At 51.5% G+C, this 24536-nt stretch overlaps 6 protein-coding genes across 6 annotated transcripts; 4 read left to right on the top strand and 2 right to left on the bottom strand.

The window, feature by feature from the left end:
- Positions 1–18: 18 nt before the first annotated feature.
- AFUA_4G11130 (uncharacterized protein) lies at positions 19–2704 on the top strand. Its single transcript, XM_746623.2, has 2 exons — positions 19–139; positions 199–2704. Exon 2 carries the CDS (start codon positions 954–956, stop codon positions 2160–2162), a length of 1209 nt encoding a protein of 402 aa, XP_751716.2. The 5' UTR covers positions 19–139; positions 199–953; the 3' UTR covers positions 2163–2704.
- Positions 2705–2728: 24 nt separating this feature from the next.
- On the bottom strand, positions 2729–3042 carry AFUA_4G11120 (uncharacterized protein; the record flags this gene model as incomplete). The annotated part of the gene is made up of 2 exons (XM_746624.1): positions 2729–2872; positions 3031–3042. 2 exons carry the CDS (start codon positions 3040–3042, stop codon positions 2729–2731), a joined length of 156 nt encoding a protein of 51 aa, XP_751717.1.
- An 87-nt stretch (positions 3043–3129) lies between these two features.
- Positions 3130–7021, bottom strand: AFUA_4G11110 (C2 domain protein; the record flags this gene model as incomplete). Its single annotated transcript, XM_746625.1, has 4 exons — positions 3130–4581; positions 4635–6554; positions 6607–6642; positions 6701–7021. 4 exons carry the CDS (start codon positions 7019–7021, stop codon positions 3130–3132), a joined length of 3729 nt encoding a protein of 1242 aa, XP_751718.1.
- Positions 7022–8225: 1204 nt separating this feature from the next.
- AFUA_4G11100 (uncharacterized protein) lies at positions 8226–9871 on the top strand. Its single transcript, XM_746626.2, has 2 exons — positions 8226–8696; positions 8761–9871. Exons 1-2 carry the CDS (start codon positions 8561–8563, stop codon positions 9489–9491), a joined length of 867 nt encoding a protein of 288 aa, XP_751719.1. The 5' UTR covers positions 8226–8560; the 3' UTR covers positions 9492–9871.
- Positions 9872–12518: 2647 nt separating this feature from the next.
- On the top strand, positions 12519–16151 carry facA (acetate--CoA ligase). The gene is made up of 7 exons (XM_746627.2): positions 12519–12840; positions 13014–13141; positions 13210–14454; positions 14515–14775; positions 14835–14964; positions 15019–15293; positions 15346–16151. The coding sequence occupies exons 2-7, from the start codon at positions 13103–13105 to the stop codon at positions 15406–15408; spliced, it is 2013 nt and encodes a 670-aa protein (XP_751720.1). The 5' UTR covers positions 12519–12840; positions 13014–13102; the 3' UTR covers positions 15409–16151.
- A 119-nt stretch (positions 16152–16270) lies between these two features.
- On the top strand, positions 16271–24133 carry AFUA_4G11070 (nucleoporin family protein). Its single transcript, XM_746628.2, has 7 exons — positions 16271–16657; positions 16778–16951; positions 17217–17309; positions 17696–21432; positions 21596–21832; positions 21888–23564; positions 23631–24133. Exons 2-7 carry the CDS (start codon positions 16855–16857, stop codon positions 23742–23744), a joined length of 5955 nt encoding a protein of 1984 aa, XP_751721.1. The 5' UTR covers positions 16271–16657; positions 16778–16854; the 3' UTR covers positions 23745–24133.
- Positions 24134–24536: the final 403 nt, after the last annotated feature.

Below are 24536 nucleotides of genomic sequence, written 5' to 3'. Positions count from 1 at the left end.
GCCCTGATCTTTTTATAGTACCTGGATAATGGGACTGGACTGGAACTATTCCAGGTACCTACAGACTGCCACGTCTCGTCTATAAACGGAGTTTAGGTTGCAACAATCTAAAGACAATGTGATGATTATATCGGTGATTGTATCGTATCAGGTTGTCCCGATTTTGATATTACTATTCTGACAGAAGGTTGAGTCTAGTGGTGACCTTGAATTAGTTGGACTTGACGATCGGATCGACAGTACTCTGTAGACAGGCAGAACATACGTATGTGCATGACAGAAATAGACCGGCTGCTCCAGGATGGCGTCCAATAGTTCCCTGCACCCTTTGAATAACACGCCTAGTACTCCGTACTCTGTACTACGCGGTATGAATGTGATAGACGCTTTTTCGTCTTTTCAGGTCAGATAAAGCTCTCCTGGAGCATTTTCAGCTCAGTGTGCCTCTCTGTTCTCGTCTTCTTTTTCTTCGTGTTCCCATTGATACTTGGATTTCTTTCGACCTTGCCCGCGAAAACACTGCTCAAATTCATTATCGCCAAATTTGCCTCCGCAGTTGCATATCTAAAATAGGAAAATCTCCAGGCGCGAACCTGCTCTCCTCTAACGACTTACTCTTCGTCGTGATTGTAGTATTTCTATTCTTGTTTTTCAGACTTTTTCCCAGCCCCATTTCTTAGTAGATCTCTTATTATTTCCATAGTTCCCACTTAGCTCCAACGTCTCCATCGGTTATCGGACGGTGGTCTTATTGTTGGAATCTGGTCTGGCCAACTGTGGGCATTTACTTACAATCTACTCCCCTCCATCGCCTCTTCGTGCGGGGCGCAGTCCTTCCTTTCACTCTTTCTGTCTCCTCTTCTCTACCTCGACTTTATTCTTATTTCCTCGGGCTCTCCTCTCCGATCATTTTGCGCCATTTCCCCAGGTCTCCCTCTCTCCGTCTCTTCGCCATGCTTGCAGCCCCCATGCCCCCGTTACCGTCACATCTTCACCCTCGTTCAGATGTTGATCGAGCGAACACCCACACAATACCACAGATGTCGTGTCAAACTGGCGTCGCTTCTACAAATATGTCGTGCGGTGTATCATCAAATGCAGCAGGCGACCGGCGGTCGAACATCCCGCAGAGACCGAAACTCACCCTTCAGACCAAATCACTACCAACGACATTTGGCACTTCAACAACGGGGCTGTCTCTCTCGTTAGCAGCATGTGCCACAGCGTCTCCCACTGTGCGCAACACTTTTAAAAACGCTTATGATGTCTCCTGTCCGCCTTCTGCTACCGTATCACCCTCCAAATCTTCCATGTCAAGATTTGGCAAACCCTCGTCACCATATCCCACTAATGCTAATGGGAATCCATATCAACAACCACTTGGAGTGAAGAGTATTCTTCGGAATTCGCCGTTAGAGCCTACTGCTAGACGGCGATCGATATCCGTGGCCCCGAACGGGCCTAATGGGGGATCGAGCTCGCGCAGGATGTTTTTCCCCGCTGAGAAACGGGTGAGCTATCGGTATCCACTCGAGGAGGAGATCACGACCGTGCACTACACCGCGCGCCATTCCGACCTCACTGACCAGGTGGAACATCACCCTTCTGGAGAGGCTGGCTCTGGCGAGTACTCGGATACCAATTCTAGCCGTACTTCGTCCGACATGAACCCCTCCGATGAGGACGAGTATGGCACCACATCACAGTCCCAAAGTGAAAGGAAGAGGAAACCTTTAGCTGCGGAAAGACAGATTCGTGCAGTGGCACTATTGGACAGGCTTGAGACTAATCCGTATGGTTCCTCCACCCCCCAGACACCGCGCCAGCATCGCGTCAAGCGCCGTTGCGAATGGAGATGGACCTTGGGACCGTTGGAAAAGCGGAACGAGCTTATCCAATTACCTCAAACACCCGAAGATGCATCTCCTAAGCTTCCTGGGGCCAGCGGCGCACCTGAATCGGATGTGAGCACTCATCATGACAAGGACACTGAGAGCTTGGCAACCAGTGACTCGGAGGATAGTCGGTCTTCCAGCGCTTCGGAGCGGCTCTCCAGCCCAAATTCATCTGTCGCTTCTCCTGAGGGCAAGGCCGATGGCTCAAGCACAAATCAAGCCCTTGAGACTGAGCTACCCGACACCGATAGATCTGAAGATCCCTGAACTATACCACCTCGCATTGATGATTGATTTGGCTACGATTTACGCCATATAGACATGCATACTCATGTTGAGCCGTTCAGCGTCTTGCATTCTCATCATTTTTCTGGAGTTCTTTCTTTGCTCTCAGGCATTTCATTGTATCACCTCCATCATTCTTCGCTCGGTTGTCTGAGACCACCGGGACCCCCTGGTCGATGGCTTTAACCCCCCACTTTATGATACATTTTTTTGTTTTAATCTACAGTATATACACACTTACTGTCAAATCCTAATTTCGCTGTGATTGCGGGCAATCTAACTATTTTCCTCACGTGTTCCAACTGTCCTTTTCTACCCCATAACCCCACCCTCACCAATACGAGACTCTTCCCGAGCACGAGGATGGACGATCACGAACATAAAAAGGATTAATATAGTAACAACTAAACCTGTTAACTGGCAACAAGTGGTGAGTCCAGTGAGTAGTCTGAAACCCCGCAGTGAAAAATGCAGTCCTGCGTCACTCCTTCGACAGGGTTTTGTGAACAATCACGACAATCAACTAAGGGAATCTGTCGCAGGAGTGTCTAGTTGGCAATAGCCGCCCACCCTATGATATATGATCCGTCAAGGAAGGCCAGGCCGGAGGATTGGCGGAGGCTATTCGACGGATCTGATTGCTTTGCCGCTGTGATAAGTGATAGGCCCTGCAGATACCCTTGCTTTACACCCTTATTACCGTAATTATCACTTCCACTGGGAACCAGTTCTCCCAGGTTTTACAGAGTAGAGTAATCACTTTTCATTGGATATTCATGGACATACTAACTTACTTAGAGAGCCATATACAATACGGTATCCCAGAATCAATTGAAAACCAATTATGTACCATGTAACCCATACAGACATTTTCGTTAAGACGATGATAGAGCGGGCAACCAGGATGCATGTGTGTGCGATCAAAAGAGAATAGAGGAAAAATACAAAACTACTGTCCCGTCTCGGTCTCAATATCCGGCTCTCGTCCGCTCAGGTTGCCAGTGAACTTGTGTTTCACTTTGCGCATTGCATACTTGGCTTCATCCCGTGCGAACACCGCATTGCGCGCTGGCTTCCACTGCATCAGACCGCGCTGCTGGCGCTGCTCACTGCGCTTGGCTGCCCGTTTCGATGGGCCGTTGCTTGAGCTAGCTTCGCTGGGCTTCGTCGTGATGGTTTGAGGTTCGGAGGGTTGTCGCTGCTGCTGCTGCTGCTGCTCCTGCTGCTCCTGCTGGGCGTCCTCTTCTGACGACGATTCTGATGAGTCCTCCTCGTAATCACTGGGGTGCGCGGCCCCAGTGGGCTCGATTTCCTTGGGCGGAGGGTTGACTGGGTCTTGCGGGGGCTGGTCGCGACCTGGCTCGGCGATCTTGCGGCCCTTGGAGTCGAGGTAGGCGGCCGGGTCGTCGCCAAACGCGCCGCTCCAGTTGTTTCCCTGCTTGTCGATCCAGCGCTTGCGCTCTCTGGGGTGGCTTTGTTTCAAGACGTCGCGACCGGCTCTGAGGGACTGCTCGTGAAGTTTCTCAATGTTCGCAGGGATCTCGGCCGTGACTCTGTGCGGCCGCACGCCTTCAGCCATGCAGGCTTCCCAGGTCTCAAAGGTCTCGCGGGAATTGCTGTCTACCACGTATTGCTCGTGGGAGTCATCGATCCCGGGAGTGAAGAGGCCCCGAAGCTGTAGACGACCGATTTCGTGGAGGTCTTCCAACCCAGGTACTTCCTTCGCCTTCCAGTTTTCCTCGGTGATGTAGTTCTGGGTGAGTCGGCTGCCGTTCTTTGTCGACCAAATAGGTAGGTCGATTTCGGTCTCCTCGTTGTCGACGAGGTGTTGCAGCCACAGGATTGAATAACCCGCAGCTCCATGTTTGCCCTGCGTGTGCAGCTCAAATACGACGGGGGAGCGATAACGATGTTTCACAGGAAGTCGAATGCTTCGACGGAAGTCTTCATTAGTCAGATCGTAATATGAGTTGTTCCCCTCGATATGACACCAGCCACGCGGGATCTTCCCACTGCTTCCACCGGTGCGCAGTTTGATCTTAGCCCGATGGTTGAAGCCTTGCAGCGTAAGCTTGTCCGACACAAAGTGGAACGTGCCCACGTCCCACCCGAGCATATTAGGGGGCAGCTTCGTTTCGACGTGTCGGAAGAGCAGCGAAATACGAATCCGTCCGAAACCAACACCGCCATCGAGAGGGTACCATCTGGTGACTTGTGAGGACTTCTGGAAGAGATCGGTAAGCTTCAGTTGCACCACTCCCAGGATCGGGTCGTGCTCCCGATATCGTTGATCCCGGACGGTCACGGTGACCATTGATGAACGCCAGTCGCGGACGAATCGCTCAGTACCAGCGTTGAATATGGGCTTGGAGCTAAGCGCTTTAGCTCGAGTCCGGTATATCTGCGCGAGACATTAGCTATGATTCTTCCAAAGAAGTGTCGGAAATCACTCACCAGCTCATCATTCAGCATGATCTTGCAATAGCTGGTGGGTAGGTCTTTGCCTTCCTCCTCGGTGCTTTCGCCGTAACTCTTTGCCGGCTCGTACTCCCTTCCCTTTCGACTGCCGGTAGTACCTTTAATATCGGCAAGTTGCAGGTGCACGATCTGATGGACCACAACGCTGAGGATACCGCTAGGCCACAATGGGTCAGGTGGCGTGTGCGTGATTGCATCTTCTTCTTCGGTGATGATAGTGCCCTTCTCGTCCTGGAACTCGGGGATGTCTTGAAGATTCTCCGGGAGGTCTTGTCTCTTGCCGTCTGTTCTCATTTCCGGCCTTAACTTCGGCTTTCCAAAGAATCCAACTTCCCAATGCAGCTCGCCGGGCATCTCGCTACCCTCGTTCAAACCCTGTAGCTTGGAGACTTGAGGATACATGCGACCTGGGTGGGCTAGCATTTCCCGGATGGGCAATTCTATTTTGCCAACAATGTCATCCGCCGTGTTGCGATCCGAGTCCCACAGTTCAACGCTGAGGTTCTCATCCACCTTGATTAGTTCCGGGGTGACAAGCAAGGCTGCAGTCTCTTCCCAAATTGGATTCAGATCATCTGTAATCACACGGGTGCAGTACATAGGTTTGCCATATTTGGAGAAGGAGAGGTTGATATAAGGATCACTTCCGCCGCCATGGGTGCCACGTTTGTCCTGCTTGCTCAGTCCAATGGCACGGTGGATCCGAACCCACATCACACCGATAGCCTGGGTTTCCTTGATAATATCATCGCCCTTGAGGAGCATTCCCAGATCCATGGTCATTGATTTGGGTGCTGCGAAAAGGCTGCAGGCAGTGCCGATGGCATAGTTGACAAAGTTGGAGATCAGCGGTAGATTGAGGACGTTGATACCATGTCTCACCATCGGCATGCAGCCGGCTTTGATATGCGGGATACCAACAAGACTGTAGGTAATCTCCTTCATAAAAGGGGCTTCTGGCATCATCTGTAGTCTCAGGCGTATAGTTCCAACCATTTCAATCAGTTCTACAAACACCGGGAAAGGCACTCCGAATAGACCTTGAATCCCCAGGAAGAATACAACCTGCATATGCATGTTACGTGCTTTGGAGGAAGCACTTTGGCCACTCGGCTTTGCATGGTATGCAAAAGAAGCCTCGAGGTTGTAGTAGCTGCCACCCTCTTCAGCAGCTGCTGCCTCCTGAGGATCCTTGTTTTTCTTATTCTCTTCGCAGATGTTGTCTTTCAGTTGCTGCACGTGCTCGTCTGGAAGAGCCCGCATGCTCAGAATACGTATAGGGTTGTTGCCTTGGTCGATTTCAGCGATACGAACGTTCTCCACGACACTTGGCGCAGACGCTTGCATGATGTCCTCGATAGTATCAGCGATGGGTGCCAACATATCGGGGTTCAGCAGGCCCCAGACGACACCAAGGAAAGTATTCATCCATTCGACAGATTCCGGCAACAAGTTGGCCGTAGCCTGGTTGGCTTGACTTAGTAAATGTTCCTTGGACACGTACAGAGTGGTGAAACTTACTGTCTGCCCTCGTAGCTGCTCACTGCTCCATTCCATTTCACGTCCACTCCGGATGACCTCTTTCATCCATAACCAGATCCCAGTTGTAGTGCAACAGGCCAAGGGTATGAGACCCCATAGCGAGCCACCAAAAACATGGCCGAGGAAGAGTACACCAACAAAGAGACCCAAGCAGACTCCGGTCGCGCGCTTTTCCAACTGGTCAAACATGGGCTTGTAGGAAATAGTTGGTGTAGGGTGGAACAGAATATTTGTTTTCTCGCCGTGGATCGGCACGTCGGACGTGGTACCCTCAGCGATGGGATCGGGTGGTGCGGTCACATCCTGGTTCTCTTTGTATTCGGACAGGTTCTGGCCTGCGTCGGTTTTGACTTCCTGCATCGTGCACATCAGAAACCATCCGGCATAAGTATCTTTAGGGACTTACCGTTGGCTTTCCCAGATTGGCATTAGGAACGACCAACTAGAAGATATCTTAGCAGAAGTTCCTTTTTTGTGTCGCATGAAGCGGATCAAATTACCTTGGGATCTTTCACGGTATCCATTGAGTGTTCATCCTGGTCCTCTACCTCCATATCTTTGCCGGTAACTGGGTCTCTCACTTTGCGAGTTTTTCCCTTGGCCCTCTTCCGCGGTTGATGGGGACTAGCACCACCGTCGGTCTGTCGTTCTCTGGCAGTCTGGGCCGCCTCCTCATATTCTTTCTGTTGCTGTTCTTCACTCCTGAGGCGCTCCATAAACTTCGAGATTGTTGGAACGGGATTGGTCCCGCTCCAATGTTCTCCAACCCGATGTTGCTGTGGGGAAGTAGACCCCCCCTTGCTATTGGGATTTGGTGCCATTTCGAATGCCGGTCAAGACTTGATCAAACTGGAGAAGTGAAGAATGACGTTGATGACTGGTAGTATAAATACCGAGAGGAAGCTCTCATCCTATTCCAATTGAGTTTGAGGTGTCCTGGATGAGGGGTATAACAAAGTAGATTGGAGCTGACACGAGAGTCGCGTGAGATTCTCAATGGCAGTTTCTGCCAGTGCTCGCTTGAATATCGGACAAAAGAAAGGAAATTGAATGAACAAGGCATGTCGAAGAGTGAAATAGCCCAGTAGAGAGTGGTACAGCGAAAGCTGATACGCCTGGGAACTACGTCATTGTGGAGGGAGGAAACCAAAACAGCTGCCAATTGAGTCTTGGACGTGTCCAAGGCTGATCCTTAAAACAAGAGGTAATTGCCCTATGATCTACGGAACTCCTTGACATCTTGTCTTAGAGTGCCCAGAGCTCCAGCCGGCGAGTCAGCGTGTAGATGTAGACTGTGGGGTGATACGGTGGCCGGCAGTTGACTTGGAATCTGAATGCTTCGTCATAGAGACGAGATTGGATGTCTTGGCATTTGGCATCATTTCAACCATCATCAATTGCTCCAACTTTGGGTATCTTGGCGATAGATGATCAAGAAGGCTAGATGCGCTCTGCATTGCCAATTGATTCAGCTTGTGAGTGAATTAATTCTCATATGGGCGTCTTAAAGGACGGAAGAGCGGTTCCTTAGGGGGTGATGCGGTGATGTCACACCTCAGCAATGATGCCTGTCTATGGTACACATTGAGAATATGCTCTTATTACTTGTCCTTAAATGTGATATGAGATTATGCTCTATCAACGGTTCTCTCACCCTATTTGAAGTATCTGCCAGGGTTGTAATGTATCAATGGCGATCTGGTATATCAATCGGTTGGTTACTTCCTCTAGCTTAGAGTATACCTACAAATGCAGCCGCTTAGAAGTCTACCAGAATGTGCAATATATATCCCTCTATCCAGTAAAGGTATAGATTCAGAGTTTACATACCTGGCTTGTGTTTTTACATGTATTGGAGTTTAATGATCTGATTATCATGAGTGTGGCTAATGAATGATCACAAGGCGATTGGGAGATTGGACATCCGAATCTCCTGTAAAGGCAAAGCAAAACAGAAATTCCATAATATTATAATGCCAGTTTAGAGAACTATACACTTAATATACACTTAAAGTAGTGCTGATCGCAGAAGTGATGGGACTTGATGTACGGTGCCTTCCGCTCTTAATCGATTTGTAGGTCATAGAGATGCTAAGCTGCGCCACAGCGGCGGATAATTGGCAACCTTTTGTCAAGTGTCAAATGTCAATCCACACTGGCACATAATCGTCGCCAGCATTGTTCTAGCCCAACTATCCTTCAGCTGTGACCTTTTTGAAACTGCAGTAGGGAACCCAGAGCTGCTTATTCTGTGAATTGACATACTTCCCTTTGACACGGGTACTCACCTCGAAAAAAACACCCACGCCTCTGCATCGGGGCATCTTCCGTCAGCCATCGCCGAGTTTCACAGCCTGAAGATGTCTTCCACAGAAGAGTCGCCGGCTCAACGAGCAGCCAGGCTGCGTCGTGAGCGCCGTGAGGCCAAAATCCGGGAAGGTGGTGCAGCACGCTTGGACAAGATTACAAGCTTGAGCGGACGGACACCACAAAGTGGTACGGACAATTATGCGTTGCTTTCCCATCAGCCTACCTTACTGATCCATCCTGCAATTGCCAGCTCGCGAAGAATCGTTCTCCGCCTCGTCACTCTCACACTCACCTTCCCCCCAGCCTCCTGCCCCTGTCTCCGTCGCCGAAACAGGGGCACCCCCTCAGACACAACCAGCATCCGTCCGACCAACTACCAGCGTTGAGGATCAAACCCCTGAAGACCTCCAAGCACAACAGGAGTATATCCGGGCCCTCCTGCGCCAGAACGCCCCGCCTGTAGCCCAGGAAGCCCCCGATGAAGACCCCACAATGAAGCTGCTCAACTCCCTAATGGCGGGTGGAATGCCAGGGCTGGACCAAGGCGCGGGCGGGCCCGGAGTCTCACAAGCAGAACTGGCATCCGCGCTCGGCCTCCCACCATTCGTCTCGAGCATGCTCGCCGCAGCGACACGGCCCAAAACGGACGAGGAGAAGCGGGAGATCTGGATGTGGAAAGTGCTTCACGTACTCTTCTCCGTTGTCATAGGGGTTTACTTCCTCGTGGCTATCAGCGCGTCTGTCGCGACCTATGGAAGCCAGCCGCCGCCGCCTGCGACGGCCCGGAACCCATTCGTTCTCTTCACAACGGGGGAGATGGTGCTGAGCGGGGCGAGGATAATGCTAAGGAGTAGGGGCGGGGGCCTGGCTGGGCCAGGGCTGTGGATTCAACTATTCAGGGATGTTATCCAGGACGGCAGCATAGTGTTATTCTTACTTGGGATGAGCGCTTGGTGGCATCAAGATTGGCTGGCTTCTTAGGTAGCCATGGCGTGCTTGAGCCGAGGGGTTCGGTTCTCATTGACGGGGAGTTGGGTTTGAATTACGCCGCAGCTTACGAATGCATCGAAACAGGCTCAAGCGTTTCTCTTGTGCATGATGAATCTAAATTACGAAGTCTATTGAGATTGGAGCAGTCTGTATGGCGTACGGAGTAAGCTTAAACACTTCCTATATAGTCTATAACTTGCTGCATAGAGTGCTTCACATTCAATGCCGTGAAAGGCCAGCGAACACCGGTTGCTTGTCCATGGAGCAGGTGGGCTGCCAGCATAATAATGCCATGTTTTTCCACCCGAACTTTTCCTGGTCCTGATAACGACTACTCCGTAAACAAGTATTTCTGCAGGGCAGTTACTAAGCAGCCAGATCGAAAATGATTGTAGCGTCTACGGAGTCGCCGTTGATCGATTTCGTTGTCTGCCAGGTGACGGGAGAAGTAGCCTACTCCGTACAAAAGGTGTCTCGACCAGTCCGCGTATCACTACCAGTCAACTAGAGCTCTAGAGGTTAGGATCACAAGGGTCGTCAGTTGCGTAGCAGCTGGTGAGCGAAATAATTGCATATTTAAATGCGCCAGACCGGGGTGCCTGTCAGTCACCTTCGGAGGCCGAGTTGCGAACGTTACGAATGATTGGGCAACATGGACTAGAGTAAAGACTACTGAAGACCATGGAGGAGGATAATGTTTCGCATGGTTGCTTATGGGCAGTGAAAAATTGATATCCCACAGGCCGGTGATAATTTAACCAAATGGTAATTTGACCACGGCGCCTCTGCTAAAAGAATCATGGTACATTGCTATTTAAGGATTGGGTGGGAGAATTCCGCCGTGAGTACGTACTACTACTGAACGGCAATGCAGAGTAGTACTCACTTTCGAAGTTAGTTCTTTCGGACTGTGTCTGAACTGCGTAGCAGAGCGTTGACATTAGGTGCCAGTGTGAAATGGAGGCAACTGGTTCTCTGGTCGAGTACATGGCAAGGTTGCGTATCGTGGGATATGTTTCATTGGTCCCATGCCTCAGGGACGTAACATCGCCAGGATGCCAGTCTCATGCACTGACCGACAAGTCAGGGGAAGGAGGGCGCATTAGAGGCCTGCAACTTGGGCGAGCTAAAGCATCTACCTGAGGGCCCGTCAGGTACTAGACATGGCGGAAGGAGGCTAAAGCAACCGGGTTGTCTCGAAATTAAATGGTGCCCAGAAGAGACGGTCACCCTCATCTACGTGAGAACTGAGGCGAACAGGATGAAAGGAAAGGCAGCAGATATACCCGAATCACAAACTGCCCTGCAGAGTATATACCGTAACCTCGGGCCCAAGTAGTATGACATCGTGTACCCTTGGGCTGATGTCCGAGCTTCCGTGCGACCGTATTCAATCGAGCCGAGCGGAAACTCTAGTTTGTCAGTGGTCAGAGCCGAGATGATAATATTCGTGGTCCTCACTCTGTCACTGCAATTTGCGACCAAGTTTTAATTGAGCAATCTTGAGCCCGAGGAGTCTACGGAGTAGGAACCTTCGAGGGCCACCAATCTTCCCCGCCATCCGTGCTTAATTAATTTAATGCCCGGTTTAAGCTGCCAAGAAGTCATGGCAAGCACCAATCCTTCAATCAGTGAGGGCACTTCCTTTTTTAATTATCATGATGGCGTAGAGTTACACAGGCCTAGAGTTGATCACTTGGGAAAGTACAGCCAGTCGTGCTACCAGGGAAGTAATCGAGGTACGGAGTAGACTCCCAGAGTTACCTAACAGGAACAGTCCCCCGCCTGCTCTTTGATTTATCCTAGTTGCATGGTCTAGTTAACTAGTCTAAATGGCCTTGGCTGTCAGGTACTCGGGGATAAGCCGGAGGTATTCAATCTCGTTTCTGGAATAGAAGAGAACAGCATCACTCATAAAAATAGTCTGGTCCCTAGAAGAAATGTCTAGACCGAACGAAATATGACTATCTGATATAGAGTTGAAGTGTTCAACATCTGATTGCCAGTAGTGGATTGATTGATCAAAGGTACGGAGGATAAATTTCCTAAAGAACTAACTCTATGGCTCTCCCCGCATGCTTACGGCGTTACAACCCGAGTGTTATGATGGAAATTACGAGATTCGACTTTCAGTGAGCTAGGTACTACTAAGGTTAGTCCCATTACGAATTCCAGTCAATCCGTAGATCGTCGCTCTGGAGTACTCTGATAGATTCCAGGTATCTACCCCTCCAAGTAGTTAGTTACTTAGTTCAGTTCCATTGATAGCGGATTTGACCTGCCCCTTTAATTTATCCAAAGGCAGGTATGCTCAGGGATTTGCAATCCTGATCATGGCACCTTTGCTTACTGAGCTTGTTTACTGGAGACTCCAGCTTGATGATATAACAAGCATATTCCGCATGATAATAATTATGGCGGGGTAGCTAACCTCATGTGTCCCAATGTACGGAGTAGGCGTGTAAAGAACCGCCAAGCGACATGAACCAATAACCAGCACTTACAGGCCTTCTCCTGCGATTCTTATTGCGCAATACTTAGTAGCTCGAGGCTGTTTTCGTCTTGGGTTGCCCCAAACCCATCCCACCGTCCAAATTCCTTCCCCGGAGCAACGGAACGATCACCTGTCGAGCCCCGCATGGCCGAGCCCATTTTTCTGGATGCGTCCGGGCCAGTGCGACTCGAAACCTGGAGATTCGGGAGAATCAGAGTCAGCAATTGGTAGCCAAGGCAGTTTTTCGAGTAGATGAAGTGATTGTAGTTATCTACCATCAGTGTTAGTTGACGGAGGTACGAGTATATTGGAATGTATTCTTGCTATTATGGAGAGAAGCAATCAATCTATTCATCCAGGTATGCTGTCACTGGTCAGCTGTCAGCACGGTCGCCCGGAAGAAGATGAATCTCCAAGTTCTAAACTCCCAGAGCCGTAGAAGTCATGGATCCTTGGCGTAAATCCGACCTATTATCCTCCAGAGCGATCAAATGCATCTGATTTCTAGACAGTAGTAACTAAGACTAGGGGATAAACCATTTGTTGCCTCCACCGACCACCGGACACCCGGGGAGCGGGACCTCAACATTATCCCTCTTTAGCGTCTCTCTCACCAAACAATAGTACTGAACCGCTAAATAGATATAACGGCCTGGCCTTCCCATCTTTCCTCAGTGATTTTATTTCCTATTATTTCTCTCGTCCCTTCCACTCCTCATCCTAGCCTCTCCCCTCTCCCGCATACTCTCGTGTCGAAGGTGGTCCATATCCTGCTCTCAGGTAGAGTGATACGTTACTACCTTACTGCTACTGCCCCTCCCTGCCTTACCTCCCTCCCACTTTCCGGTAGGTAGCATCGGCTCAGTTTTACCCCACCAAAGCCAACAGCCCCTCGGTTGCACTAGTACTCATTGTCTTAACTGCTTTTGCAATTGCTTAGCTTCATTTCCTTTGTTCTAGCTCACGGGCATGTGCATGCTTCCGGTGCTCACAAAAGCTGACCCCCGCATCTTTAGCAGCTTGTCCCAACCTTTCCTACTTTTCTCCTGAAACTTTGCAAATTCCAATCTGTTGAAGCTCAACACTTTTTTGTTGAGAGCTCGTGAACATGTCTGACGGCGACGTTAAGCCCGCAAAGCCGGCCGTGGTGAGCAAAATTTCCCTCGGATTCCTCTCGGGAGTTTTTCGGCCTGCGGGCTACTAACATTTGTTTAGGTGCTCGAGGCCAACGATGTCGACACTTTCCACGTCCCCAAAGCTTTCTATGAGAAGCACCCTTCGAAGACTCATCTGAAAGATTTGGACGAGTATAAGAAACTATACGACGAGTCTATCCGTAGCCCTGACACGTTCTGGGCCCGCATGGCCCGTGAGCTGCTCACTTTCGACAAAGACTTCCAAACCACGCACATCGGGTCGCTCGAGAATGGAGACAATGCCTGGTTCGTCGAAGGTCGCTTGAATGCCTCGTTCAACTGCGTGGATCGTCATGCCATCAAGAACCCTAATAAGGTCGCGATCATCTACGAGGCCGATGAGCCTAATGAGGGCCGCATCATTACCTACGGCGAGCTCCTCCGCGAAGTCTCCCGCGTTGCCTGGGTCCTGAAGCAGCGGGGTGTCAAGAAGGGTGACACTGTCGCGATCTACCTTCCCATGATTCCTGAAGCCGTTGTGGCTTTTCTCGCCTGTGCCCGTATCGGTGCCATTCACTCCGTTGTCTTCGCTGGTTTCTCCTCGGACTCCCTGCGTGACCGTGTCCTTGATGCTGGATCCAAGGTCGTTATCACCACGGACGAGGGTAAGCGTGGTGGCAAGGTGATTGGCACCAAGCGCATTGTCGATGAGGCCCTCAAGCAGTGCCCCGATGTGACCAGTGTGCTGGTCTACAAGCGCACTGGTGCCGAAGTCCCTTGGACCAATGGGCGTGACATTTGGTGGCATGAGGAGGTCGAGAAGTACCCCTGCTATGTCGCTCCTGAGTCGATGAGCTCCGAGGACCCCCTCTTCCTCCTCTACACCTCTGGTTCGACTGGTAAGCCCAAGGGTGTTATGCACACTACTGCCGGCTACCTCCTTGGTGCCGCGATGACCGGCAAGTACGTCTTTGACATTCATGACGACGATCGCTTCTTCTGCGGTGGTGACGTTGGCTGGATCACCGGACACACCTACGTCGTCTATGCGCCTCTTCTTCTTGGTTGCTCTACCGTCGTTTTCGAAAGCACTCCCGCCTACCCCAACTTCTCCCGCTACTGGGATGTCATTGAGAAGCACAAGGTCACCCAGTTCTATGTCGCCCCCACAGCTCTGCGTCTGCTGAAGCGTGCCGGTGATGAGCACATCCACCACAAGATGGAGCACCTGCGTATCCTGGGCTCCGTCGGTGAACCAATTGCCGCTGAGGTCTGGAAGTGGTACTTTGAGAAGGTCGGAAAGGAGGAAGCTCACATTTGCGACGTAAGGACTGGCAGACCCCCTATTCAACCCCCCGTGCTCCAACGCTAATGCTTGAAACAGACCTACTGGCAAACTGAGACCGGCTCGCACGTCATCAGTCCCCTCGGTGGAATTACTTCCACCAAGCCAGGCAGTGCATCCTTGCCCTTCTTCGGCATTGAACCCGCTATCATCGACCCCGTCTCCGGCGAGGAGATCTCTGGCAACGATGTCGAGGGTGTTCTTGCTTTCAAGCAGCCTTGGCCTAGCATGGCCCGGACCGTGTGGGGTGCCCACAAGCGCTATATGGACACATACCTGAACGTCTACAAGGGCTACTACGTAAGAAGCTTCATTCGTACCATTCCTGCAAGGGCGTTGGGCTGACTGTACCGCTCTAGTTCACTGGAGATGGCGCTGGCCGTGACCACGACGGATATTACTGGATTCGCGGTCGTGTCGACGACGTGGTCAATGTCTCTGGACACCGTTTGTCTACTGCTGAGATCGAGGCCGCTCTTATTGAGCACCGTAAGTAGCTTTGGAGAGTCTTATGTGGCGGTCGCAAGCTAACTGTCGCGACAGACCAGGTTGCCGAAGCGGCTGTCGTCGGTATTGCCGATGAACTCACTGGCCAAGCTGTCAACGCCTTCGTTTCTCTCAAGGACGGCAACGAGACCACCGAACAAGTCCGCAAGGATCTTGTGATGCAAGTTCGCAAGTCAATCGGTCCATTTGCCGCACCCAAGGCGGTTTTCGTCGTAGAAGACCTTCCCAAGACCCGCAGTGGCAAGATTATGCGCCGTATCCTACGGAAGATTCTGAGCGGTGAAGAAGATAGCTTGGGTGATACCTCAACCGTGAGTTGCTCGACCGACATTTGCTTCCTGTCTGTTGCTGACCCAGTCGTAGTTGTCGGATCCTTCCGTGGTCAACAAGATCATTGAGACTGTTCATGCTGCCCGAGCCAAGTAGGTTTGAATGATGACACGACTATCGATGACAGAAGAGCCATGAACCAGAGAAGCGTTTTGAAAACAAAATGAATCAAAAGAAGGGAACTTTCTACCACGTTGAACCAATGTTTCAACCCAGGATTGTCAGGAGCAGAGCCGTCTTGTCTTATACCGTGATTCCCTGTTGTAACCACTTTGAAATTTGGCGTATACTTTAGCCATAGTCATTTTTATTTATATATATATATTAACATCTTCAAACAAACGAACCAGTACCTTGTAGTGAATGGAGCTTGTTGCCGTCTCCTCACAAATAGATGCGAGGCGACCAGACCGGGAAGATCGGTGGGCGAAACTAATGCTAAACAGAGTAACCTGAAAGGCTATGGAGTCAGGATCTCATGAACTTCGACAATGTCGCATTCTAGAGGTTATGCGATTGTTTCTTGTTTCCCTGTGGAAAAATCGAGCGGGGATAACCGGCGCGAGCAATATAAATGGGGTGGGAAGCATGACGAATATGTCGAGTCACGTCATCACAGCCGATGGAAACCAGTGCAGCGCTAAAACAGAAAAACTTCAACAGAATTAGGTAGTCCAAAGGCAACAGTGGTCTTATCAAAGAGACGGGCCTTCAGTATTCCATCCATCTACTGTGGAGTGCAGTAATCCGCCAGAGATGCCTGGACACTCCCTCTGATGCCGTCCGCCTGATCAGGCGGCTACGGTCACATGACCCCAGCCAACAACGGAGTACAAGTTTCCGCCGTTGAATTGGGTATTAATACGGGACACTTGCCAAACGGGCAACGACTACTCAATCGTTATATACTCTACTCTTGAATCGCTTTTTTCCTGTTTACTTTCCCAGTTTAGATACCTTTGTAGTGAGTAGTGTGTAGTGAATCATACCTACAAGGGAGGACTACTACTACAGTACCGTAGGCGACCAAGGCGCCTCGGACGCTAAACCGCAACAGGCAGTCCACTGAACTTCTTGGGCTGTCTCCCATCTCACTTCGCTCTGGGGGCAGCTTTCTTCCTCTTTTTCTTGACCTCTGCGCGTCACTTTTTCCCTTCCCTTCCCTTCCCCCCCCCAACTCCTTGCCATCTTTCCTACCCCCATTGCCACTATCCCTTTAGATACTACGCTCTCTGGCTTTGACGGTCTTTTACAATCCGTCTTAAGCTAGGGTCGATTTCTTCGCCCCTACAAAAAAGCAGAGTGAGCAATCCGAGAGAAAAGCTAAAACAAACACAAACTTTCTGTGAGCTTCCCTCCTCTTGCGCGTCGACGCCACTTTGACTCGCAAGTTATCTTGTCGAATTTCGACTACGTGCGAAAGTGTCGCGATAGATCACCTTTCTAACTGTTTATTGGCGTTCAGTATTTCTCTAACAACTCGGTCAACGATCGCTTCTCAACCTATGAATCCTTAATCCTCAAAGAACGTCGTCAATCATCATGTCTTTCGGTGGCTTCGGAGGATTTGGACAAAACACCCAGCAGAGCTCTGGCTTCGGCGCCGGCTCTGGCTTTGGTAGTACAACTTCTGGAGGAGGTAGGTCTTGTGATCCTTCGTTGTGCTGCGGCATTACCCATATCCCGCCCGTCATCCGTGACTTGCTCGTCTTGCCTCGTTTGCTTGGGATCTCAATCCAGGACTATGCTGGTGCCTCTTGACGTCGACCCGCGACGGTCTCTCACAACCACTGGATCTCGCCACCACCCCGCGGACGACTCGCGATGAAGGGCGACGCAGTATCTACAAGAGAAGGAATCGCAGCTTGACTACAGTCTCTGACCGCATCTTCCCCGTCATCTAGGCTTTGGATCCACCTCGTCCCCTTTTGGTGGCGGTAACACATCAGGCGGTGGCTTGTTTGGAAACACCTCCAGTAGCTTTGGTTCCGGCGGAGGTAGGTGCCCAATGACGATGTTCATCAGCTTAGCGGTTCTTCTCTTCTCTGCGTCCTATCCTTGGACAGATCCCGGGGTTCTGGGCTCCTTTCGGTTGGAGTCGTCTCGCAGTTCTAGAAAATGGACTGCGCCCGTAGTTGCGTTACATACCAAATGAGCCAGTATTCAAGGGTCCAAGTCGCACACTCTCCACTTCTGGATTACTTGATATGGTTCGCGTGTGTTGAGTTGTCCAGGATCATTGCTTCCAAGGGCTTCATGGGATCCCTGTCTGAGGACGGACTGTTTCAATCCTTTATGCTTTGCCATTTTTTTTTTTTTTTTTTTTTTTTTTTTTCTCAAAAAGCAATTCATCTTCAGGTACTGACATGGGATTCATTTCTAGGCTTTGGAACCAATACACAAACCCAACAGAACTCGCTATTCGGGGGCCAAAATCGCACTGGCGGTTTTGGCACTGGCACAACAACCGGTGGTAGTCTCTTCGGCGGCGGAACTTCCACCACGGGCGGTACTGGATTTGGTGGCTTCGGTTCGACAGGCACTACAGGAACCACTGGAGGCTTTGGAAGCACTGGAACAACTGGTGGTGGACTGTTCGGCAACAAACCTGCTGGGGGCTTTGGCACCTCCACCACCACCACCGGTACTACTGGTGGCTTCGGAACAGGAGGCGGTTTCGGAGGCGGTACTGGCTTTGGCGGTGGCACAGGAACTGCATTTCAACAGGCAGTGCCCCCCTGTGAGGGAACCGGTAGCACTCCATTCAGCCCCTTCACGGAGAAGGATAGCAGTTCCAATGTGACCAACCACTATCAAAGTATCTCTTTCCAGCAACCATACAGCAAATATTCCTTCGAGGAGTTACGATTGGGTGACTATAATCAGGGTCGCAGGTTCGGAAACGGAAGCGGACAGGCCGGGGCTTTTGGAACGTCAGCTTTCGGTGGATCCGGTTTTGGGGCGCAACCGTCTTCTGGATTTGGTAGTACGTCTTCGCCATTTGGCGCCAGCACCAGCGCGCCATCCGGGTTTGGCACGACCCAGACTACTGGCGGATTTGGCTCTACCTCCACTAACCCTCTGTTTGGAGCAGCCAAACCAGCGACCTCCCTCTTCGGAGGAGGAACCTCCACAACGTCTCAGCCCAGCCTGTTCGGCGGTACCACTGCCACGACTGGCGGCTTTGGTTCAACGCAAACTGGAACAACTGGTTTCGGAACGGGGACAGGAACGGGAGGCTCTTTATTTGGTGGCAGCACTCAACAGCAAGCTAAGCCTTTGTTCGGCGGAGGTACTGGCACCGCTACAACTGGTACGGGCACCGGGTTCGGCGGATTCGGCACGCAGAATACCAGCACGGCCAGTCCGTTCGGTGGTACTGCCGCGACCTCCTCGCCATTTGGCGGTCAGCAGCAGACTGGCGGTACGGGAGCGTTTGGTGGGTTTGGGCAGCAGAATCAGGCTCAGAACCAGACGCAGAACAAGGGATTGTTTGGCGGTTTCGGCACGACCACCCAACAGCAGCCATCTTCTGGCACCGGTCTTTTTGGTGGCGGTACAACTGGTACCACAGGCACTTCCCTGTTCGGTCAGAACACTCAACAGCCTCAGCAGCAGACCACAGGTGGTGGGCTTTTTGGGGGTAATACCCAGCAAACCGGAACAAGTTCTCTTTTCGGCGGCAATCAACAGCAGGGCCAAAAGAGCCTGTTTGGCGGGGGAACGACTGGCTCTGGTACAGGCACTAGCGCATTCGGAGGTTTTGGAGGGACCCAGAATCAACAGACAGGTACAGGCGGTCTGTTTGGTGGTGGCCAAGCTCAGCAGCAGCAGAAGCCCAGCCTCTTCGGTGGCAGCACTGGTACCGGTAGCTCTCTGTTCGGGGGCCAAGCTACAACTGCTCAAACCACGGGTTCTTCGCTCTTCGGCAACACTCAGGGCCAACAACAACAGACTGGCCTCGGCACGAGTAGCCTCTTCGGTACAACCCAGCAGGCACAGCCACTGCAACAGCAGCAGGCACAGCAGCCTGTTCCTGGAAGCCTGCAGGCTTCTTTGCTCGATGGCAATCCGTATGGCAACCAGTCCATCTTCTCTGGCTTGCCAGCTCCTAGTGCTCCAAGCCCTGGCCCCCTGGCCACACCACTCTCTTCGTCGATCAAGCAAAAGCAGCGCACTCCACTGCCCGTCTACAAGATTACTCCAACTGCGGCGAATCGTCTTATCACACCCCCAAAGCGCCAGGGATACGGATTTTCCTACTCCACTTACGGATCACCCTCCAGCACTACTAGCACCCCTACTGGCCTGGGCAGCAGTCTCTTGGGCGGCAGCCTTCGCGGAAGTGTTGGTGGCAGCCTTGGACGGGGTAGCTTTAGCAAGAGCTTTTCAACAAGCAACCTGCGCAAGACCTTCGACCCGGAGACCGACAGTGTCTTGTCCCCCGGTGCACTTTCTGGTACTTCTCGCTTGTCCAGTGGAAGCCTGAAGCGCTTGACCATCGATCGGTCCTTGCGCAACGACCTGTTTGCACGTCCCGCAAGCACCCCCGCAGCTCCTATCACTAATGGCGAGGATGCTACTCAGACGACCGACAAACTGAAGAAGCGAGTGAGCTTCGATGCTTCATCTTCAAAGGCTCCTGAAGCAACCACTGGTGGAGAAATCGTTCCTGTTGCATCCGAGAGCCCGGAACCTACCCCGGAGGAGCTTGGATTCTTGCGCTCGATTCGCAAGCCTGGAAGCGTCAACGGAATTAACGGCGTAAAGGCGTCTACTGACATGGTTGCCCGTCCGGAGATGGAATCTGTTCGTAGCAAAGATCTGCCCGTTGTTCCAGAAGACTCTGAGCATGCTGCCACCGACCGCTCCAACAAAATTCCCTTCGTTCCTGGCAGTGACCCCAAACCTGGCGAGTATTGGATGAAACCATCCCGTGCCGAGCTCAGTAAGATGAGCCGTGAAGACCTCAAGCATGTTGTTGGCTTCACTGTTGGCCGTCAACGTTGTGGTCAGGTAACTTTTGATGAGCCTGTCGATCTGACGACCATCGACCTGGACCAGATTTTCGGTGGGCTTGTGGAAATCGGCGTGCGTAAGATCACGGTGTACCCTGACGAAGCAATTAAGCCTCCAATGGGCAAGGGTCTGAACGTGCCATCAATTCTACGGATAGAAAACTCGTGGCCAAGAGGCAGGGACAAGAAGTCACCTTCACCCCTCACAAGCGGGCCCCTCTTCGAGAAACACGTCGACCGTCTGAGAAAGGTGCACAATACTGAGTTTATCAACTACGAAACGGAGACAGGGACATGGATCTTTAAGGTCCCCCACTTCACCACCTATGGCCTTGATTATGATAGCGAGGATGAAGGTGAGAGCCTCAACCAAAGCACTTTGAGTGCTGCTCCTGACACTCCGACTCCGAAGGCCCAGACTCCCGCCAATATCGCGAACACTGTGGGCTCGGAGCCAACCTCCACCTACACAACTGACGACTCCTTTGTTGGATCTGTGGCCGGGGTCGAGGACGACACTTTCGATTTCAAGAAGCGCAAGATGGTTCCGGGGGCGTTTGGTAATCAAGTAATGGAAACAATCGGAGACAAGGACGAGGATGAGTCTTTTTTAGGGGACGGCTCCACGGGTTCAACTACTGAGCAGGATGGCGACGATGTCACCGAGAGCCAGCAGTCTGGCGATTCAGATGTTGAATTCGATGAAGGTGAGGAAATGGATATGGCGGGCACCTTTCCCAACCTTGATCATACCGTGGAGCACGACGATGCCAACAGTCTGGACAGCTACCTTGACAATACCCAACCCTCGTTGAGGCCTTGGGAAACTCCCTCAAAGGCGCGTCTGAACCTTAGTGGCGACTGGGCCGAACAGCTGCAGCGGACAATTAGTCCAAGGAAGCAAAACCGGGATGCACTACGCGAAATACAAGCAAATGCCTTTACAGACCGACCTCTTCACGACGACACGCCGAAGAAATCTGTTACCGACAACCGACAGAAAGGATTTGCCACCAGCATCGATCTGATGAACTCTTTGTTCCAGCAGCCGCGTAAGCCGCAGGGGCAATCTCCTCTCAAGGCGCAGCCGAAAGGTTTTGAGGTTTGACTCCCTTGAATCGTTACTATTTGTTGTTTGCCTTTACGATTTGGTTGTTTAGGATGATGTATTTTAGTCGTTGTCCGCTGCACGCGGTCATTGCAGATAGTCAAATCACAACTGATTTATAGTGGAATATCGACTAATGTTCTTCTTCAACTCATAGTGGCCTTATAGCAAGCAACCCAAAACCTTCGCTGGCGAATCGAACGAATTAAACGAGGACGACCTGGCCTTTCACCACTCCTTCAAGCCGCGCTGGGGCCCAATGGATTCAATTATTTGCGTCAGGAATGACATGGCGGAAGTTTCACCTCAAACAGGTACCCGTTGGGAGGAAAAGCTCTCTGTCACCAGCGAAGAAAGAGACATCAAGGTGATGGTGTTTAAGAAAGACAGCGAGGTATGGACCGATTCTGTACCCTTCTAGGATATTTTGCATACTGATGGAGTCGTAGCCCCGCGGGATGGTTGACGCCCAAAGAAAGCAATCTCACATTCAACGCGTTGAAGGCATTCCTTTCGCTCGTCTGGCTAAGGCCGATTTTGGACAGTTCATACAGACATCGCTGAGCTCCACACAATCGGACCAGGAAAGACTCATCTGGCAGCTGGCCAACATCTTGTTCAACGATGAGATCGAAGATGATATCTCTGCTGGGGTGCCGCCTCAACTCCGCTCCAAGTGCCTCCAACGCATCAAGAAAGACCGACTCAGCCGCCTATGGGAGAGCATTGTGCGCGAGAGACACGCTCATGACCTGGATAAGATTGAATCTTCTGAGGAACGAGCTGTCCACCTATTGTGTTCTCACCGAGTCGAAGAGGCGTGCAAAGTCCTGATTGCGGGCCAAAATCTTCATCTGGCTACATTGGTCTCGCAAATCGGTCGAGATGCTACAACCAGATCAGACATGGCGAGACAGATTGAGATGTGGCGCCAGCACAACGTCTATTCCGAGATGACCGAACCGATCCGAGCTCTGTACGAGCTTCTCGCTGGCAACTCCCTCCGCAGTGAGGGCAAGTCCGGTGGCGCCTTGGAGGATCGTGCATCTACATTTTCCTTCACTGAGCGATTCGAGCTGGACTGGTTCCAAGCATTTGGTCTTCGTTTGTGGTATGGTATTGCCGATGACGAGCCTATCGAAAAGGCCGTTCTGAAATTCGCCAAAGAATTGAGCAGCGGGGACGAATCTGCGTTTCCTTACCCTGCATCTCACCTGGAGGGAGATGTTATGTCGCGTGCCGCATCGGACACTCTGGGTCGGGAATCTCCTCTCTGGGTCCTATTAAAGGTCTACTCGGGTACTACTGCTGCTGCCAAGAGTTCTGATTTGCCAGCAATTGAACTCCCGGCTGCCCTGCTTCCTGAGTCTGTCACGGGTGACAAACTCTCTAACCGGTTACCGTTCCAGCTGTATCAGCTACTCACGGCCAGTGTCGGACAACATGACAATTTCAAGATCAACGCGTTGCGGGCTGACCAATTGGCGTGGGATTACGCTTGGGAGCTTCGGTCTAGTGGGGAGCTTGGGCAAGCACTGTTTGTTCTGCTCCATCTCTCTCAAGCGTCGGATCGTGAACGTGCTGTCAAGGAAACATTGGCACGCTTCGCATCCTCCTTACCCGACCCAGTGACTGTAGAGGGCGCACCAGATGCCACCTGGCAGTATCTCACCACGGAGTTGCAGCTTCCCGAGGCCTGGATCTGGGGTGCGAAGGCTTTGTTTGCTCGTGATAGTGGCGATGCCGCCCGAGAGGTGGATTGTCTCATCCGTGGTAAGAACTGGAATGATGCGCACTCCACTTTCTGCCGCGTCGCGGGACCAACTGCGGTTATTGAACGGGACTACGCCACTCTAGAGGCATTGATTTCGGGCTTTGGCGAGGGACCGGAACGCAAGGTCCAAGGCTGGGCGAGTGGCGGTGGGATTTACGACGATTTCCTGCGCCTTGTCACCGCCAAGAATGGAAAGCGTGACCCTAGTCGGCTGAGCCGCTTGGTCAATGCGCTTGTAACCATTGGTGAGACGATTGACAAGGGGTCTGGAGTGGAAGGGTTGGAGGCTAGAGTCGCCTTCAAAGAAATAAGCCGAGCCGCCGCCAGTTGGACTACACGTGAGGACGTCAACGTAAGTACCGCATTTGTCTCAACGCTACTGTTGTCTCTCAATTCAAATATAACTGACGAACAACAGGCAATCGAGTTGTCCTCTGTGCTGAACCTACCTCTCACTGGCGATGCTCGCATCATGCAGACAGCAGAGATGAGTCGGAGGTACTACAGTACTATCATGGCTGGAGGTTATTAGAGAGGGGGAAAAAAACTAGCAAGGGGGCCGTTTGTATTATGAAAGATATGTGTGCATTTGTGGCCATTGAGGTGACTTGATGACATTTACTCTAGTTCTCCTCACTCCCCAACGCTTTCTTGGATGCGCCAGTTGTTGCTAGGGCAGCTCTGCCTGCAAGTGTACTACTGGGATTCGAAAGACAGCATGCAGCGTGTCATCCAGAAAAGGAACCGAGTCCGTTTTACGAAGTCGTGTTTTTCCTACTCTTTTGCGTGTATCTCACTTCACTACCCTGTTTTACTGTTATGTTAGATCTAATCAAACATGGTGTTTCTAGTATGGATGTCTCTCGTGTTACCCTAGGATAGATGCCTCAATAGATGCCTCAGGTAACCATGAATCGTGCCTGCCTGATCTGCTCGTCATTCTGTGCTCATTATGAAAACACAGAAAGAGGAAAGAGCAGTGGTCAACCCCCGGTTCCGGCTTTTGTCTTGTTTGGGGTTCGGGCCAGTGATACCGGTGGCCCCCGTTGCGCAAAGGCGACACAGAGCTTCGACCGAGAGGAGAACACACAGTCTCTCTGACTTTGGTCTGGTCTTGTCTCTGTCTCTTCTTGCTAAAGCATTTCCTCACTGCCCTGTGCCTGGTTAGGTGCATCGCCGTTGGTCTCCCTTGGCAGCCAGCGACCTGGATACGTACTTCAAGAGCGCAGCATAACCAGTCGGATTGGCCAGCCTACTCAAGTCTCCGGTTTTTTCCCTATACAACAACTCTGTCCCTGAGGGTAGATCTATCCTTGCCTCGTTC

The sequence above is a fragment of the Aspergillus fumigatus genome, chromosome 4 (assembly GCF_000002655.1).
Source record: "Aspergillus fumigatus Af293 chromosome 4, whole genome shotgun sequence".
Classification (NCBI taxonomy): Eukaryota; Fungi; Ascomycota; class Eurotiomycetes; order Eurotiales; family Aspergillaceae; genus Aspergillus; species Aspergillus fumigatus.
The sequence above is the reverse complement of the archived record's forward strand: the minus strand, read 5'-3'. Positions and strand labels throughout refer to the sequence as shown.